The following is a 16,499-nucleotide window of genomic DNA, read 5'->3' as shown; positions in this document are numbered from 1 at the left end:
CTACCAACATGTTATCATATTTAAGACCTGTTGAGCAAATTAATAGTTTATTTGACCATCATACAATTAACTAATTCTGTTTTCCTAAGTTGGTAAACTTCTTAACTTCATAAAGATGTTGGAAGACTCACCATTTATAGTCATGTATGTATTCCAAATATATTTTCAAGTTTTACATGAAGCAATGTAAAGGATATTCCAGATATTGATATTATATCTTGACATCAATCTCTCATCTCAAATTGCATAGAAAAGGTGTTTTTAATCAGTGTACTCATCTTTTTTTATTAAAATATAGTTGATTTACAGTGTTTTTTCAATTTCTGCTGTACAGCGAAGTGACCCAATCACACATAGTTCTCTGTGCGGTACAGTAGGGCCCCATTGTCCATCTATTCCAGATTTAAGTTTTCATCCAAAAATCCCAAACTCCTTGTCCATCCTACTCCCTTACCACTCCCCCTTGAAACCACAAGTTTGCCCTCCTCGGTCCTGATCTGTTTCAGTTTTGTAGATAGGATCATCTGTACCATATTTTAGATTCCACAAATAAGTGATATCATATAGTATTTGTCTTTCTCCTTCTGACGTATTTCACTTAGTATGAGAATCTCTGGTTCCACCCATGTTGCTGCAAGTGGCATTAGTTTGTCCTTTTTAATGCCTGAGTAGTATTCCATTGTGTGTATGTACTACATCTTCTTAATCCATTCATCTGTCAATGGACATTTGCATTGTTTCCAAGTCTTGGCTATTCTGAATAATGCTGTGATGAATATAGGGGTGCATGTATTTTTTGAATGAGTGTTTTGTCTGGATAAATGCCCAGGAGTGGGATTGCCTGATCACATGGTAGTTCTATATTTAATTTTCTGAAGTACTTCCATTCTCTTTTCCACAATGGTTGTACCAATTTACATTTCCACCAACAGTGTAGGAAGGAAGGAACCCTTTTCTACATACCCTTTCCAGCATTTATTGACTTGTTAATGACAGGCATTCTGAGTGGTGTGAAGTGCTACCTATTGTAGTTTTGATTTGCATTTCTCTAAAAATTAGCGATGTTGAGCATTTTCCTATGTGCCTGTTGTCCATCTATATGTCTTCTTTGGAGAAATGTCTATTTAGGTCTTCTGCCCATTTTTCAGTTGGGTTGTTTGTTTTGTTGCTATTGTTATTGAGTTGTATGAGTTATTTGTATCTTTTGGAGATGAGCCCTTGCATCATTTTCTACCATTCTGTGGGTTGTCTTTTTTTTTTTTTTTTTAATGGTTTCCTTTGCTATGCAAAAGCTTTTGAGTTTCTTTAGGTCACATTGTTTATTTTTGTCTTTATTGCCATTATTTTATAAGCTGGATCAAACAAGATGTTGCCATGACTTATGTCAAAGAACATGCTGCCTATGTTTTCCTTTAGGAGTTTTATAGTATCTGGCCTTATATTTAGGTCTTTAATTAATTTTGGGTTTATTTTTGTGTATGGTGTCAGAGAATGTTCTAATTTCATTCTTTTACATGTAGTTGTCCAGTTTTCCCAGCACCACTTATTGAAGAGACTATCTTTCTTCCACTGTATATTCTTGCCTCCTTTGTCATAGATTAGTTGACCAGAGGTGCTTGCATTTATTTCTGGGCTTTCTATCCTGTTCCATTGATCTATATTTCTGTTTTTGTGCCAGTACCATACTGTTTTGATAACTGTAGTTCTGTAGTATTGTCTGAAGTCAGGGAGCCTGATTCCTCTATTTCCGTTTTTCTTTTTCAATATTTCTTTGGGTATTCAGGGTCTTTTGTGTTTTCATACAAATTTTAAAAGGATCGTACACCATGATCAAGTGGAATTTATCCCAAGGATGCAAGGATTCTTCAGTATACACAAATCAATCAGTGTGATAACATCAACAAACTGAAAAATAAAAACCACATGATCCTCTCAATAGATGCAGAAAAAAAGCTTTTGACAAAATTCAACACTGGTTTCTGCTAAACACTCTCCAGAGAGTGGACATAAAGGTAACCTACCTCAATAATAAAAGCCATACATGAAAAACTCACAGCTAATATCATTTTCAATGCTTAAAAACTGAAAACATTTCCACCAAGATTAAGAACAAAACAGGGATGTCCGTTTTAACCACTACTATTCAACATAGTTTTGAAGTCCTAGTCACAGCAATTGGAGAAGAAAAAGATATAAAAGGAATCCAAATTGGAAAAGAATAAGTAAAACTGTCACTGTTTGCAGATATGATACTATACCTAGAAAACCCTAAAGAGTCTACCAGAAAACTGTTAGAACTCATTGACAAATTTGGCAGTGTTGCAGGATACAAAATTAATTCACAGAAATTGATTACATAAACCAGCAATGAAAGATCAGAAAGAGAACTCAGAGAAACCACCCCGTTTACCATAGCTCCAAAAAGAATAAAATACCTAGGAATAAACTTACCTAAAGAGACAAAAGACCTATACTCTGAAAACTATAAGACACTGATGAAATATGTCAAAGACAACACAAACAGATGGAAAGATATATCATACTCTTGGACTGGAAGAGTCAATATTGTCAAAATAGCTGTACTGTCCAAGGCAATCTGCAGATTCAGTGCAATCCCTATCAAATCACTAAGGACATTCTTTACAGTGTACTTATCTTTAAGTGGCAAGAATTATTTGGAGTGTCCTTAAAAAGAGCATTAGAGGCGCTAGAACTGGTAACCAGATACTACTGAGTTGAACAAAAACTTACATGGTCATATTTAACCCCTTTCCTCCATCCTTTTTTACTGATGCTTATAATAACCCATCTCTTGGATATTTAAGTTGGCTTTCTCCATTAAGTATTTTCTTTCACTGGTTCTCATTACCCTTCACTTTGTTAAAATCATCCCCTTTCCCTATTACCTACTGTTGCCAGAATTAGTTTTCTAAGATACAAATAGGATAATGCTACTTCCCACTTCTTAGGAAATAATTACATACTCAAAAGTATTTAAAACTTTATAAAATAAAACCTTAATGCACCACCACAACTTGTCATTCAAATATATCTCTGCATACAACCTAATCGGACCAACTGTGAGCCATTCACCAAGTCTTCTTGCTCTTTCAGTCATGCTTACCCATCAGACAAGAATTTGCTTTTGCCCTTTCTTTACAGATTAAAACCATATATATCCTTTAAGAATCAGCTTGAATACCACCTATTCCAAAATGTTCTTTTCCAATTATCCAATGGAAATTATATATATACACATATGTGTGTGTGTATATATATATGTGTATATATATAGTATAATGTGAAATACACAAATGTGAATATGTATGATTCCATACCTCAAGTATTTTATCATTACTGGTAAAATATTGCCAAAAATATTTTGAAATATTTATATATGTTCATATGCATATATTATATAGCTATATTAAAAGCTTGTTTTATTTTGCTTTATCTGTGCCCTTCTCTTCCTCACGAATGGTAAAATATTTGAGGTATTGAATCATACAACATTCATATTTGTATAGCTTACATTGCATGATACAGTATTCTGTGCATGTAGGCTTAGATGTTTCACTTGTAGCTCTGTAGCCTTTACCTGCAATAAATCATCATTCACTGACATCTTTAACTCAGTTTTTGAAAAACAATTCTTAAGCACAGATATCCTGTAACCCTTCCTCACATCATGGTTCCTGAAAGGAAACTCTGTATACATAATGCCTCTCATTCTTTGCTCCCATTTTACTCTTCAAGATTCATTCCAGGATGAATTCACACAATTCTGCTCACCAGCAACACCTGTGACCTTGACTGAAAAATTACATAAGCTGTTTTCAGAGCTTTTCTTTTTTACACTTGATTAAGCATATAACATTGTAATGTACTTGAAATACTCTGTGTTAAGCTATAGGGCTGCTATACCATAAACGGAGTGGCTAATAAACAGCAAACATGTATTTCTCACAATTCCAGAGGCTAGGAAGTACAAGATCAAGTGCCCGCAGATTTGATGTCTGGTGAGGGCACTCTTCCTGGTTCATGGATGGCTCTCTACACACTGTGACATATGATGGAAGGAATGAGGGATCTTTGTGAGTTCTCTTTCATAAGGGCCCCACCGTCAAAACCTAATTGCTTTCCCAAAACCTCCACCTCCTAATACCATCATCTTGAGCATTAGGAGTTCAGCATATGAACTTGGAGAGGACACAGACTTTCAGTCAAAAGTACCCCCTCTCCTGATTGTTCTCAGATCTCTCTCTCCAAGTTTTTTCTTTTGCTCATATGATTGTTTTCTTCTGTTATTCTTTGCTGAATCCTAGCCTATAGGCCTCAGAAAATTTCGGAGCAATTGACATGTCCAGGAATCATACTGACAGAGCTATAAAATAAAGACAGTAGAATGGATAAGATAGCCCATTCCGTGAAAAGAGGGACAAGTGTGGAACCCAGGAAAAGCCAATTTATCAAGGGTTGGGCAATGCAGACCATAAACTACATTTAAAAAAGAAACTTGCTTAGAAAAATATCTAAATGTTTATATCTTTATTGACACATGTTTTTAATATTATATCGGTATAGGAACAAGAGAATAAACTAATTATCCACAGGCTCCTTTCAGACTTTGAATTCCATAATTTTATTTTTTCCATTATAATTGGTTTACAGTGTTCTGTCACTTTTCTACTGTACAGAAAATTAACCCAGTCTCACACACACACACATTCTTTTTCTCACATTATCTTCTATCATGCTCCGTCACAAGTGACTAAATGTAGTTCCCAGTGCTATACAGCAGGATCTCATTGCTTATCCACTCCAAATGCAATAGTTTGCATCTATTAACCCCCGATTCCCAGTTCATCCCACTCCCTGCCCCCCTTCTTGACAACCACAAGTCTGTTCTCCACGTCCATGAGCTTCTTTTCTGTGGAAAGGTTCATTTGTGCCATATATTAGATTCCAGATATAAGTGATATCATATGGTATTTTTCTTTCTCTTTCTGATTTACTTCACTTAGTACGATTCCATAATTTTAAATGAAGATAACTGTTTTTTACTTTTACAACTACAGCTTTAACAAAGGAATGGATTTAATTTAATCATTCACATTGTAGTGACAAGATATCCAAATTCAAACCAGGAATATTGTCCAATAAAGTTTGCTAGTACCTCACAAATGTAGCCACAGCTATGGTGTATTAGAAACAAACACTATCAAAATAGGGCTAGACTATGGTAAAAGCATCAAGTGCCCAAGCTTGAAGTACACAAGTGTAGTTAGAGCTGCATGATGGACAGAGACAAAGACCAGGAGCTGTCAGCATCAGGACCAGGGCCCAGTGTGTCACTACCTGGGGAGATTGGCTGGAGGGTGGCCTCAAAGTGAGAAGAGAGTTGGGGTGAACACACTGAACTAGTTGAGATCAGAACAGGAGATGAGCCACCTGATGAAGCCAACCCTCCAGAAAGCTAAACACTTTCAGATTTGTTTTCCTAAGTTTGAGCAAATAGGTTTCAATATTTCTGCTGTTTTTCCCCCCCCACTTTCTGTGAACTTTCAAATGAAACTGTGGCCTGTCCCCTTGGCACCTGTTCTTTTCACTGCACCAGGTTTTGTTGGTTACAATTAAAAACTTCAATTTCTCATTGTGTAGAATGAGACTTCTAACCTGTGCCCACCTGGTCAAAGTGCCTCTTCAACACTTTATTTATTTATTTATTTTAAACCTTTTTTTTTTTTTTTTTTTTTTTGCTACTTCTTTGGGCCGCTCCCGCGGCATATGGAGGTTCCCAGGCTAGGGGTCGAATCGGAGCTGTAGCCACTGGCCTACACCAGAGCCACAGCAACGCGGGATCCGAGCCGCGTCTGCAACCTACACCACAGCTCATGGCAACGCCGGATCGTTAACCCACTGAGCAAGGGCAGGGACCGAACCCACAACCTCATGGTTCCTAGTCGGATTTGTTAACTACTGCGCCATGACGGGAACTCCTCAACACTTAATTTATTACATGAAGATTCTGTCTAAAAAGTAGAGCATATTGGAATTCCCTGGGGGTGCAGCAGGTTGGGGATCTGGCATTGTCACTGCTGTGGCTTGGGTTGCAGCTGTGGCTCAGGTACAGCCCCTGGAACTTCCACATGCTATGGCTGCAGCCAAAAAAAAAAAAAAAAAATAGAGCATATATCCTCAAGTTATTCTAACAAAATTGTGGCCTATAACTAAGGAAAATATCCATTTTTCCCCTCTGCGAGTTTAACCACTCCACATCTATTTTAGTCTAACTCATTCCTCTCCCAATCACAGACAGAGTTCCTATTTAATTTTTACATTCAGGATTCCAATTCCCATTATATGAAAAGAAACTTGCGTGAGAAATTACATGAATCTTCTTCTAGGCCATGTGCCCAGATGGCCTAAGGAGCAACAAATTCTCTTGAAAGATGCAATGAGAGCTAAAATATTATGCTCTTAAAATATGCCTTTGAAAAAACTTTTCTATGTTTGCCATCATTCATAGCTTTCATATAACATTGTTCATCCTTAGCATTTAGTAGGAAAAATTTTTATCATTTTAATTGGAATATTATTGCAGATTCTGCAGCCTATTGTGTTCATCTTGGATAACAAATAAAATATTACAATATCAGTGTGTTACTCTTCAGAGACATATATATATATTTATTTATATATATCTTATTCTACAGACTTTCATATGCTTTAGTGCTGGCAGAATCATTTATAATTAACTCCATGGAAGTTGGGCAAGAGTTGGGCTAATTACACTATCTTCAGAATCTCATAAAAAATATTTGGAAACCAACTGCCATGTGAAGATTGTTTTTATTCACTCCCTCAAAATTAGAATATTATGATTAATTTGTACAGTGCTAGATGCCAAAGCCCTGTATACTGCAGTTAGAAAGAAGTTCTTTTATCTTTGACAATGAATGATTTTACTTTTATTAAAAAATGTATGCTACAAGGACTATCTGAGGGCTGGAGTATTACACTGAGTATGTTCAGCTAATAGATTTTATTGTTTAAGCTGGATTTTTCATTTGCACAAGTGGGAATCAAGGCAAGTTTCAAGGTCATTGTTTAATCCAATCTCCTCACCCAAAAAGCAAATGAGTAAAACTGCCCTGGTTATCTGATTAATTCTTAGTTCTCCATTTCACCTGTAAGGACTGAGTTTATGGTAATGGAATAAATAAAATATCATATTCTAATTATTTTACTAATTTCCCCTCCTGGTAAAAATGTGATATTTTTGAGAGCGTGAATTGTCTCTTTTAAAATATTACCTTAATTACTATCAGGGTATTAGCACACAGTAGGCCTGCATAAATATCTGATTTATGAATTTACAATGAATTTTGAATGAAGTCAGACTCTAGACCCAGATAAAGAAACTTACTAAAAAATTAAACATCTCTGATTCTTACCATTTCTCTTAGCTTATAAATTATAGCAGATTTTTTAAAAATTTTTTATCTTTTTAGGGACACACCTGCCACAAATGTAAGTTCCCAGGCTAGGGGTCAAACTGGAGTGGTAGCTGCTGGCCTACAGCATAGCAAAGCCAGATCTGAGCTGCACATGCAGCTTGTAGCAATGCCGGATCCTCTACGCACTGAGTGAGGCCACGGATGGAACCCACAACCTCATGGATATTAGTCTGGTACTTAGCCTGCTGAGCCGCAGTGGGAACTCTCATAATGGTGTTTTCAATAACAAAATCATACTTCACACTTTGATCAGATAGAAAGTTTATCAGATAGCTTATCAGATCAGATAGAAAGTTCTTTGTCATAGCAGAGCTTGTAAAGGCACATACTTCAGAAGAAATAAGTTAAATAATGATTGGCTCATTATTGATATTCCCTCAGCAAATCAGTGTGGTCAGGAGTTCCTGTTGTTGTGCAGTGGTAAGAAACCTGACTAGGATCCGTGAGGATGCAGATTCAATCCCTGGCCTCGATCAGTGGGTTGGGGTCAGGAGTTCCTGTTGTTGTGCAGTGGTAACAAGCCTGACTAGGATCCGTGAGGATGCAGATTCAATCCCTGGCCTCGATCAGTGGGTTGGGGATCCAGAGTTACTGTGAGTTGTGGTATAGTTTACAGACACAGCTCGTATCCTGTGTTGCTGTGGCTGTGGCATAGGCCGGCAGCTGTAGGTCTGATTGGACCCCCCAGCCTGGGAACTTCCATATGCGAGGGTGCGGCCCTAAAAAGAAAAGAAAAAAGAAAAAAATCAGTGTGGTCACCGTGCTTACTTTAATGTAGATCTACACTTCATTGGATGAAGTTGAAAAGCTAACATATGCAGGTCATATTTTTTTGAGCCCTTACTGTGTGGTAGATGTGATACACGTTTTCCTTACATTTTCCAATTTAAACTTCCTAGAAAATTGATGGCATAGATATTACTGTCCACATTTTACAATATAGAATATTGAAATTTGGAGTAAAGGTTCTTGCCCATTGTCACAGAGCTAATAAATAAAATAGAACAGAACTATGATTTGTTCTTAGACTAACTGAAAATACATGCTCTGCCCACTGTACCACACAGCAGAGTATTAAAGCAACTAGGTATCCGACTGCCATTACACCTGTCTTTTAGACCATCTTTAATTTCACCAGACACAGTTATTAATATATCACTAGATCCAGCGCATTTTTCCAAAATAAATGATTATAAGTGTGACGAACTCCAGTACGACGCAGTTGTTTTTTAGTGCACATATGTCTAAAGATCATTTCATTTCTGAGAAAACTAATACTTTCAACATAGCCAGATTATACAAAATATCAATTTCAGGTAATAGCTATGACAGTGCTCAAATCAGTCAAATTTGGCTATTTTTTAAATTTGAAAGCCACTTCCTTCAAGACATTTTTAGGCTTATGTGTTTGTGCAAATGTCATAAAGCTTAAGCTATAACATAAAAATGATTCCATTAGATTTCAACCTCAGCACACACACATACACCTACATACTTGCCCACAGGCTCTTTAATGCACACTGATTTTGAACTCATAGTGTCTAGACTTGTAAATAGTATATAGGAAATTTTCGCATAATTCCTGAATTCTTTGAAAACCATTCCTGTTATTCAACTAGTAAAGATTTATTGATATGATTTTAAGACTATTATGGATTTTTAATGTATTCTTGATCTACCTGATGAAACATAGAGGTCAGGCTAATTAACAACAAAAAAATGGGCATATCGACAATGTAATACCAAAGCATACAACTATGAGTCAACATGCCAATCTCCCTAGTAAAGTTATATGACTTTTCACATTAGTATTTGCTTATGTCCACAAATGAAAAAAAATAATGATTTAAATAGAAAAAGAAGATGCTTTTGTATCAGGCTTACTATAAAAATATTAGAGATTTTTATTTTCAAGATTCTAGAGAAAATCAAAAACTGTGCTGCTTCTCTGGGTAGGATTAGTTTTGTTGTTTTTTTTTTTTAAAAAAAAAGCAAATTCCATTGGGCTCCCATTGACCAAAGTGGGTGACAAACCAAACTGATGAAGTCCAATACCCATCACACCAAGATTGTTATAAATTTAATAATGCTTTAATAAGGATGCTTCTAATTTTTAAAGGGACATTCAAGATACAGAGCAAATGGCCTAATCATTTCAATCAATTTTATTAACAAAAGCATAAATCATTTGAATAATTGCGTGGAGTTCATGATAACTAAATGTGACCTATGTTAATGCAACCAAGCTCCATCTCTTTCTCTACATACAGAACTGTCACTGCTGTTACTTAGCTTTCTCTACAAGCGCTAATGTGTTCCCCTACTTTAGACCCCATGTCTCCTTCAAAGAATATAAATAAAGCCTTAGCAATTCCAAAGAGAACAGGTTTCTGTGCCTCCTCAGTAATTCTCCCTTCTAAGTGTAGTAGAACGGACTTCAGAAAAACAAACATAAATTCGCTTAGTTTCCTTCTTCTATTTATAGATGGAAAATGTATGTATTTGTACATCAACTGCACTTCAGTAAAAAAAATAAAATAATTGGATTTACAGAATTGGAAAAAAAAGGTGGAAAACAAACCCCTTTGCAGTCTTACTGTCTTTCACTGTAGTGTAACCCTTGATATGATTAAGAATATTGTTTGGACAGCTAAAAGATACAGACGTTTTCAAAGGCAGCAAAGCTCATGGTTTTAAAAAGAAATGGTTGTGTTCATTTTTATTCAGGAGTTATTTGTTGCAAAAGTTTCATAACTATTGCTGTGAATCTTAATCGCAAAAAGTTCCATTTTAAAATGTATTTGTTGTTTACTGTAACTGTTCTATTGGTCCAGCTACACTTTTAATACTATGTGCCATCAAAAGAAATTATAGATGGCTCAGATATAAAGCTAAGATGTGTAATATAATCAAAGTATTTAAATTAAAACTTTAAAACGAATTCTTATTTTCACAGGTATTAACTTTCTACTTGGTATATGTAAACAAGATGTAGGTTTATTAGATTAATTTATATTATTGAAAGTCATACTCATTTTTTTTTCAGATCCAAGATGCTGGAGGAGATGATGAGCAGGAAAGTGATTATGAAGAGGATTTTATCTCCTTTTGTACACATTCTCCCAGTAAGTATTCCTGTATGTTACATCTATACATAGCATCTGTATTAAAGTATATATAACTGGTAAAGAAAAATCGAAGAGAGAATGGCAAAGAACAGAGGGCACAGAAAGATAGTTAATGAACTGAATGACTTTTAGTGTACTATCTGGTAGAGATACTACTGTAATGTCTTGCTAACTTAAAAACTTATAAATTCAATGCTTAATAATCGAACACCAGTAGTTTTTCCTACCCAAAGAGAATACAAAAGTCAGGTTGCTGTAAATATCCTATTTGACAGCTATATTTTTTCAGTTTTTTTTTTTTCTTTTAACAAAATCACATCCTTTTCAGACATTAGTTTTCTCAGCTAGGAAGTAAGTTTGTACTAAGACTCTCTAAGATCCCCTTTGGCTGAAATAGAATGTAACTCTATATCCTCATAACTGAAGACTAACTCAAGAGTTTTCCTCCGTATACCTAACTCAACCCATCGTGCCAGATTCCACTGGCCTACAACAGCTTGCTCACCATCTTCACCTGTAAGTCTGATAGGCATCTCCAACCACTGTCAAATCTCAAAACTCTAATTCCTGCCGCTCCCAAACCTGCTCCACCTATCTCAGTAAATGAAGACTCCTTTCTTGTTCGACTTAGTCCAAAAACTTGGCATCACCCTTGGCTTTTTACTTTCTCTCCCTCTGTCCAGTCCGTCACATAGTACTGTGGACTCTGCTTTCACCATAGCCAGTGTCCAGCCATTCCTCACCCTTTCACTGTTACTCCTTCCAGTCCACGCTGTCATCAGCTCTTCCCTGGATTATTGCGGTAGCAAAGGGGCTCTCAGTGGAGCACAATTTTCTACCCCCTGTCAATGAATGAATACTTCTGTTGTTTTTTTCATAGTTTGAGAAAGGATTTTTGCTAGAAATAAGGCTAAGTGTCCTATGATGCACAGGACATGCCTCATGAAACACAGGATTATCTTATCCAAATGCCAATAGCTGGCTATTAAAAAACCCTGCAATAGCTGCCTCCCAATTTGCCCCTAATATTCTGTGCTTCATAAAGGAAGTAATCGCTTTTCGTTCCAAGTTCTCCAGTTTCTTCTCATTGTACTATCATCCTTGTAAGGCTCTAAATAATCTTTATGGTCCCACCTCTGACCACTCTCTGGCTTGTTCACAGCTGCAGTGACCCCTCACACATCAAGCATGCTCTTGTCCCAGGTCATCTGCACTTTGGACAGTTCACAGTTGATGCTCAACTGCATATTACTGACCATCAATTTTTCAAATGATGGGTTGACTGCAAATCAAATAAAATTAAACACAATGCCTTAACTAGCATACTTTGGCAAAATCAGTAAACTCTTTAAATGTTATTGTAGAACACAAAACAATGCTAAATATTAATACATGATGCCTTGTTTTAAAGTTATATGTTTTATTATAAATTTTAATGACTTAATGATTTATTATAATTTGTAATGATAATGAAAGTAATAAAGGTCATCACTGATAATGACCATATATTCAGTATGACATTTCATTCTCAGAAGTGCTACCAATAATAAAACATTGTTTCAATTATTTGTACAGAACAACCTCATTTCTGCAGACAGCTTGGACCTGGGACTGTCTCATATATGAAACTCTGTGTGACTGGACTTAGGCCTCTGGCTTTTATGTTGGGGAAAGGGTGAAGCATAGAATACCCTGTCAGCATAGTTCCATTGCTCTCTTCATTTCTATGAAGCTTGCTAAAACCTGCCGACCCATTACACCTGACTCTTCAAGGATGTCTTCCAGGTTTGGGCATAGTGGACAAGGAACAAGGAGTCTCTGCTGCTTAGACAGTGTTTGCATAAAACATAAACACTGAATACATAAACATAAAGGTGGCTATAAGTAATTGCCTATAGTGTGAAGATAATTTCAAGCTGATGATCAGTTTGCATAGACAGAAACAGAGAAGTCTCTTGGCTAGCCTGAGCAGTGATTTCTTTTCACCCACTCCATCATCATTTCTAGAGACTGTTTTATGTTTTCAGGTTGGGTTTGGGATTAGAGGCAGAAAGATGAATGAGATCTGTGCAGAGATCTGTGTAAGAATGAAAGGCGGTCTGCTCTGCCCAAGCTGGTAATTAAAGCACCTTAGTTTGCAGTTCTAATACTGGCAACTGGACCTTTCTTCTTTCTCATATGAAAAAAAAAAGAGGAAGCAAAAGTAAAATTCATGTAGAAATATGCAGTACTAAATGGGCATGATTTTCCCACATGACTCATTTTTCTCCCATTGCTGAAAGATGTCTATAGTGTTCATTTAAAAAAGAAATCCCTTTCTCTGTACTCTGTCATTTGCCTTCTTTAGCTAGATTTTAGTTTAGCAACACTTTAAAACAATAATTATTTGCTTTCTCTTGTACTCATAACAGCAGATCACATGTTCCCTCCAATATAGAGAGTCCAAAATTCATTTAAAATTTTTGTGAATACTTTATTTAGAGCAGGATTTCTACAAAGAAAATATAAACAAAAAGGTTTTGAGATTTAAAGTTATTGTGTTATAATTTTTTCTTTCTATTTTCTTCCTGAGTAGTTAGAGAAGAGTTACTGAGTATAGTGTAAACACAGGTAATGAAAGCATGATGCTTAGAATGGAGGAAATATGACTGAATCATTTAATTAAGTTTTCAGGTAGAATAGGTTTTTTTTGGTGAGAGACCTGAGCCTTAAAAATATTTACCTACCAGAGTTCCCATTGTGGCTCAGCAGTAACAGACCTGACTACTATCCATGAGGATGTGGGTTTGATCCCTGGCCTCCTTCAGTGAGTTAAGGGTTCAGCATTGCTGTGAGGTGTGGTGTAGGCCCCGGCTGTAACTCCGATTCGATCCCTGGACTAGAAACCTCCATATGGTGCAGGTTTGGCCCTAAAAAGCAAAAAAAAAATTACCTACTATTGGTGAGTTAGATGCCTTCTCCTTCAAAAATTATTAACACTTTTCTCAAGTGATATTTTCAAGAATTAAGATGTCATCTGGTGATAAATATATAACAATAGCTAAATAAGCATCACAGGCTCATTTTTTACCAGCAAGTTAAGATTTTTGTTCCTTGTCTCTACCTTTTCCATCACTTATTACATATTAGGTTACTTATATTGTTTTCTAAGAAAAATATGGTAATGCAGTCATATAGTGAATCTGCTCAAACAATAACTCTAGAGGATCAGAATATTATTATCTAGGTAATGTCAGAATGTCACATATTATTGTATGTATGAGTGTGTCATACACTGAGGTGGCAAGATATAATGGAGCTTTCATTTGGCAAATAGTTTAAAGGCCCAAGAATGATCATTCACCAAAATTATGCATTTGTCAGCTTTCCCCTATATCAGATCATCAAAGTTTTGATTAATAGTACCAGCACTTCTGTACAAAATTGCAAAATATGAAATACCTCCAGATGGTGTATTTAAATGAAATCGTACAATCCTTGTCATAAACAGGCATACAGAACCCAGCTCTCCATCAGGAAAGCCAACAGACATACAGGCAGAGGGCAGAAGGAGTGCGGAAGTGAAAGAAATGGCAGAGGAAGAAATAGAGCAGGACTCTGGCTCGGAGGCCCAGCCCACCCCAGAAGAGGTGGACAGTGAGAGTGAGGACCAGTATGATGACTTGTATGTGTTCATCCCTGGAGACAACCCGGAAGATAATTCGCAAGAGGCCCTCATGAGCAGACCACCTCTCCCCCCGCCGCGACCTGCAGCTACTGCCTTCCAACTGGAAAAACCTCACTTCACATTACAAGGTAAGTTTATGGTTAAAACAACAACTACGAAACTTTGACAGACTCACCCAGCATGTGCAGTGGTGAAGCTATACAGAGATCACCTTTAAAACCCTCAGAAACTTTCCTCCTATTTTTTTAACAACTAGGACTTGAAATCAGATAAGACATACCTACCACTAATTCCTTCCTCCCTCCCTCCTTCCTTCCTCCCATTTCTCCTTCCTTCTTTCTTCTCTATCTCTCCCCCACCCTCATCCTCTTCTTCCTCTCCCTCTCTCTTTTTTCTATTTTCTTCCAGGAAAAAAAAAAAAAAAAGTCTCATTACAAAGCTTTCAGTAAGTAAAGAGAACTTGGAAGGAGTCTTTAGTTCTTCACATAAAACAAACCTCAAGCATCATGTGGAAAAGTAAATGACAACTTTGCTTTTTAAAAATACTCTTAGTTTTCTGGCCAAAGAGAAAGGCTAATGTGTTACAGATTTGAGAATGCCTTGGGCACTTCTCTCAGTTGGTAGTTGCGGAGGGGGCAAGTGGTAAAGGGTTTATCACACAATGCATTGAGACCAATGTCTACAAACACTCTCTGTCTTGCTAAAATGGCAGTGATAGCATTTGTGCCCTGGTACAGGAATTAAAGGTGTGCCGTGGAGGGGCGATGGGGTGGGGGTGGAGAGCTGGGAGCATCAGAAGAAGCTTCCATATTAAGCTTATGTGCCTGGAATGTTCAACAGCCTGACACTGCCATGTTGGCTCCTGCAGGCACTAATTACCACCCACTGTATTGATCACTATTTTATGTCTACTTTCCAAATTTATAAAATGTTCTTACAAAGAAAATTTAATAAGAAGGATGAAAGAAATGTCTACTATTAAAACCCCATTGGTCACTATACTTTAGTTGTCAAGTCCTAAAGTCTATAAACACTGGTGTAAAAAGTGAATTTTGAAGCCAGGAAATTTAGCACTTGTGTCCTTGAAAGCCTTATCTCTATTAAGTTTCCAGTTGACCAACCCAATCCTTTACTAAGATTATGTACCATATTTAGAGATAGAAAGTAGGGGAAAATTAATGGGTACTTCTCTGATTCATTCACTCATTCAACAAACATTTATTGAGTACCTACCTGCTTTATGTCAAGCTCTTATAGTCTGTTGAGACAGATCAAGGAAGTAGGTGTATCAATACTGGGAGTAGGGGAGACATATAGATTAGTAGTGCACTGACAACAAAATTCTGGTATATTTTTCTCACCTTTATAGATGTGCATAATTTTATATAATTATTACAATTAATTGTTAAGAAAGCAAAGTTTCAGCAGGTCAAAGCTCTTTAAGGAGGTAATAATAAATCACATTTTTTTTCTCACAGATTTCCGTATATGGTATGTTGGTTAGGAGGTCTAAAATTACTCCACAGAGAATGATTTTCACTAGATGTCTGGGACCAGAAGTATAATATTGGCTATTGCATGTTATGAAAAGCACCAGATACAAAAAGCAAAATAATGCAAAAAGTATTCCTTTTATTTAAAAATTGTACTTTTACATTTTCAATGCAGTATTACTTTGAATGTAATTTTATAGGGCTGATATCAAAAGTAAATGGAAAATAAATAGAAAGTAAAATGCCAATATTTTGTTTTGAATTCTTTAAGTCTTCATAAGTAAGGCTGGAAGCTACCACTTACTTATTGCCAGAGACTTTGTATGGGCTCTTTGATGACTTCTGCTAGTGATGCTTTCAGGAACTGTTCTTTAGTGTACCTTCCATATGCCTTTCATTTACTGAACCCTAAGCATCAAATTCCTCATGATAGCTTTATGAACATATTCATTGGAGAAAACGACACTTTTCAGTTTAAAAGAGCACCCTGTCTCTTTATCTTCACAACATTCTTGCAAGGCAACAATCATATGATACCCTTTGACTTAGAACCAAGACCCTAGTGTCTGTCAATAAAAAGTGTCAAATACTTCCATGAACAGGTTCCTGGGCTTTTAGAATTCTTATCTTTGTTACAGATTTCTTCCCAATTATTTCAAAAATTGGAATTTTAAGAGTGATATATTTTCGT

At 36.3% G+C, this 16,499-nt stretch overlaps 1 protein-coding gene across 1 annotated transcript in view; it reads left to right on the top strand.

Moving 5' to 3' along the window:
- BANK1 (B-cell scaffold protein with ankyrin repeats 1) overlaps window positions 1-16,499 on the top strand; it is a 300,622-nt gene that overhangs the window by 236,862 nt on the left and 47,261 nt on the right. The window contains 3 exon segments of the mRNA XM_021101719.1: window positions 10,567-10,645; window positions 14,139-14,200; window positions 14,203-14,443. Of these exon segments, the coding sequence (XP_020957378.1) occupies window positions 10,567-10,645; window positions 14,139-14,200; window positions 14,203-14,443 (382 nt within the window).

The sequence above is a fragment of the Sus scrofa genome, chromosome 8 (assembly GCF_000003025.6).
Source record: "Sus scrofa isolate TJ Tabasco breed Duroc chromosome 8, Sscrofa11.1, whole genome shotgun sequence".
NCBI classification, from domain to species: Eukaryota; Metazoa; Chordata; class Mammalia; order Artiodactyla; family Suidae; genus Sus; species Sus scrofa.
The sequence above is the reverse complement of the archived record's forward strand: the minus strand, read 5'-3'. Positions and strand labels throughout refer to the sequence as shown.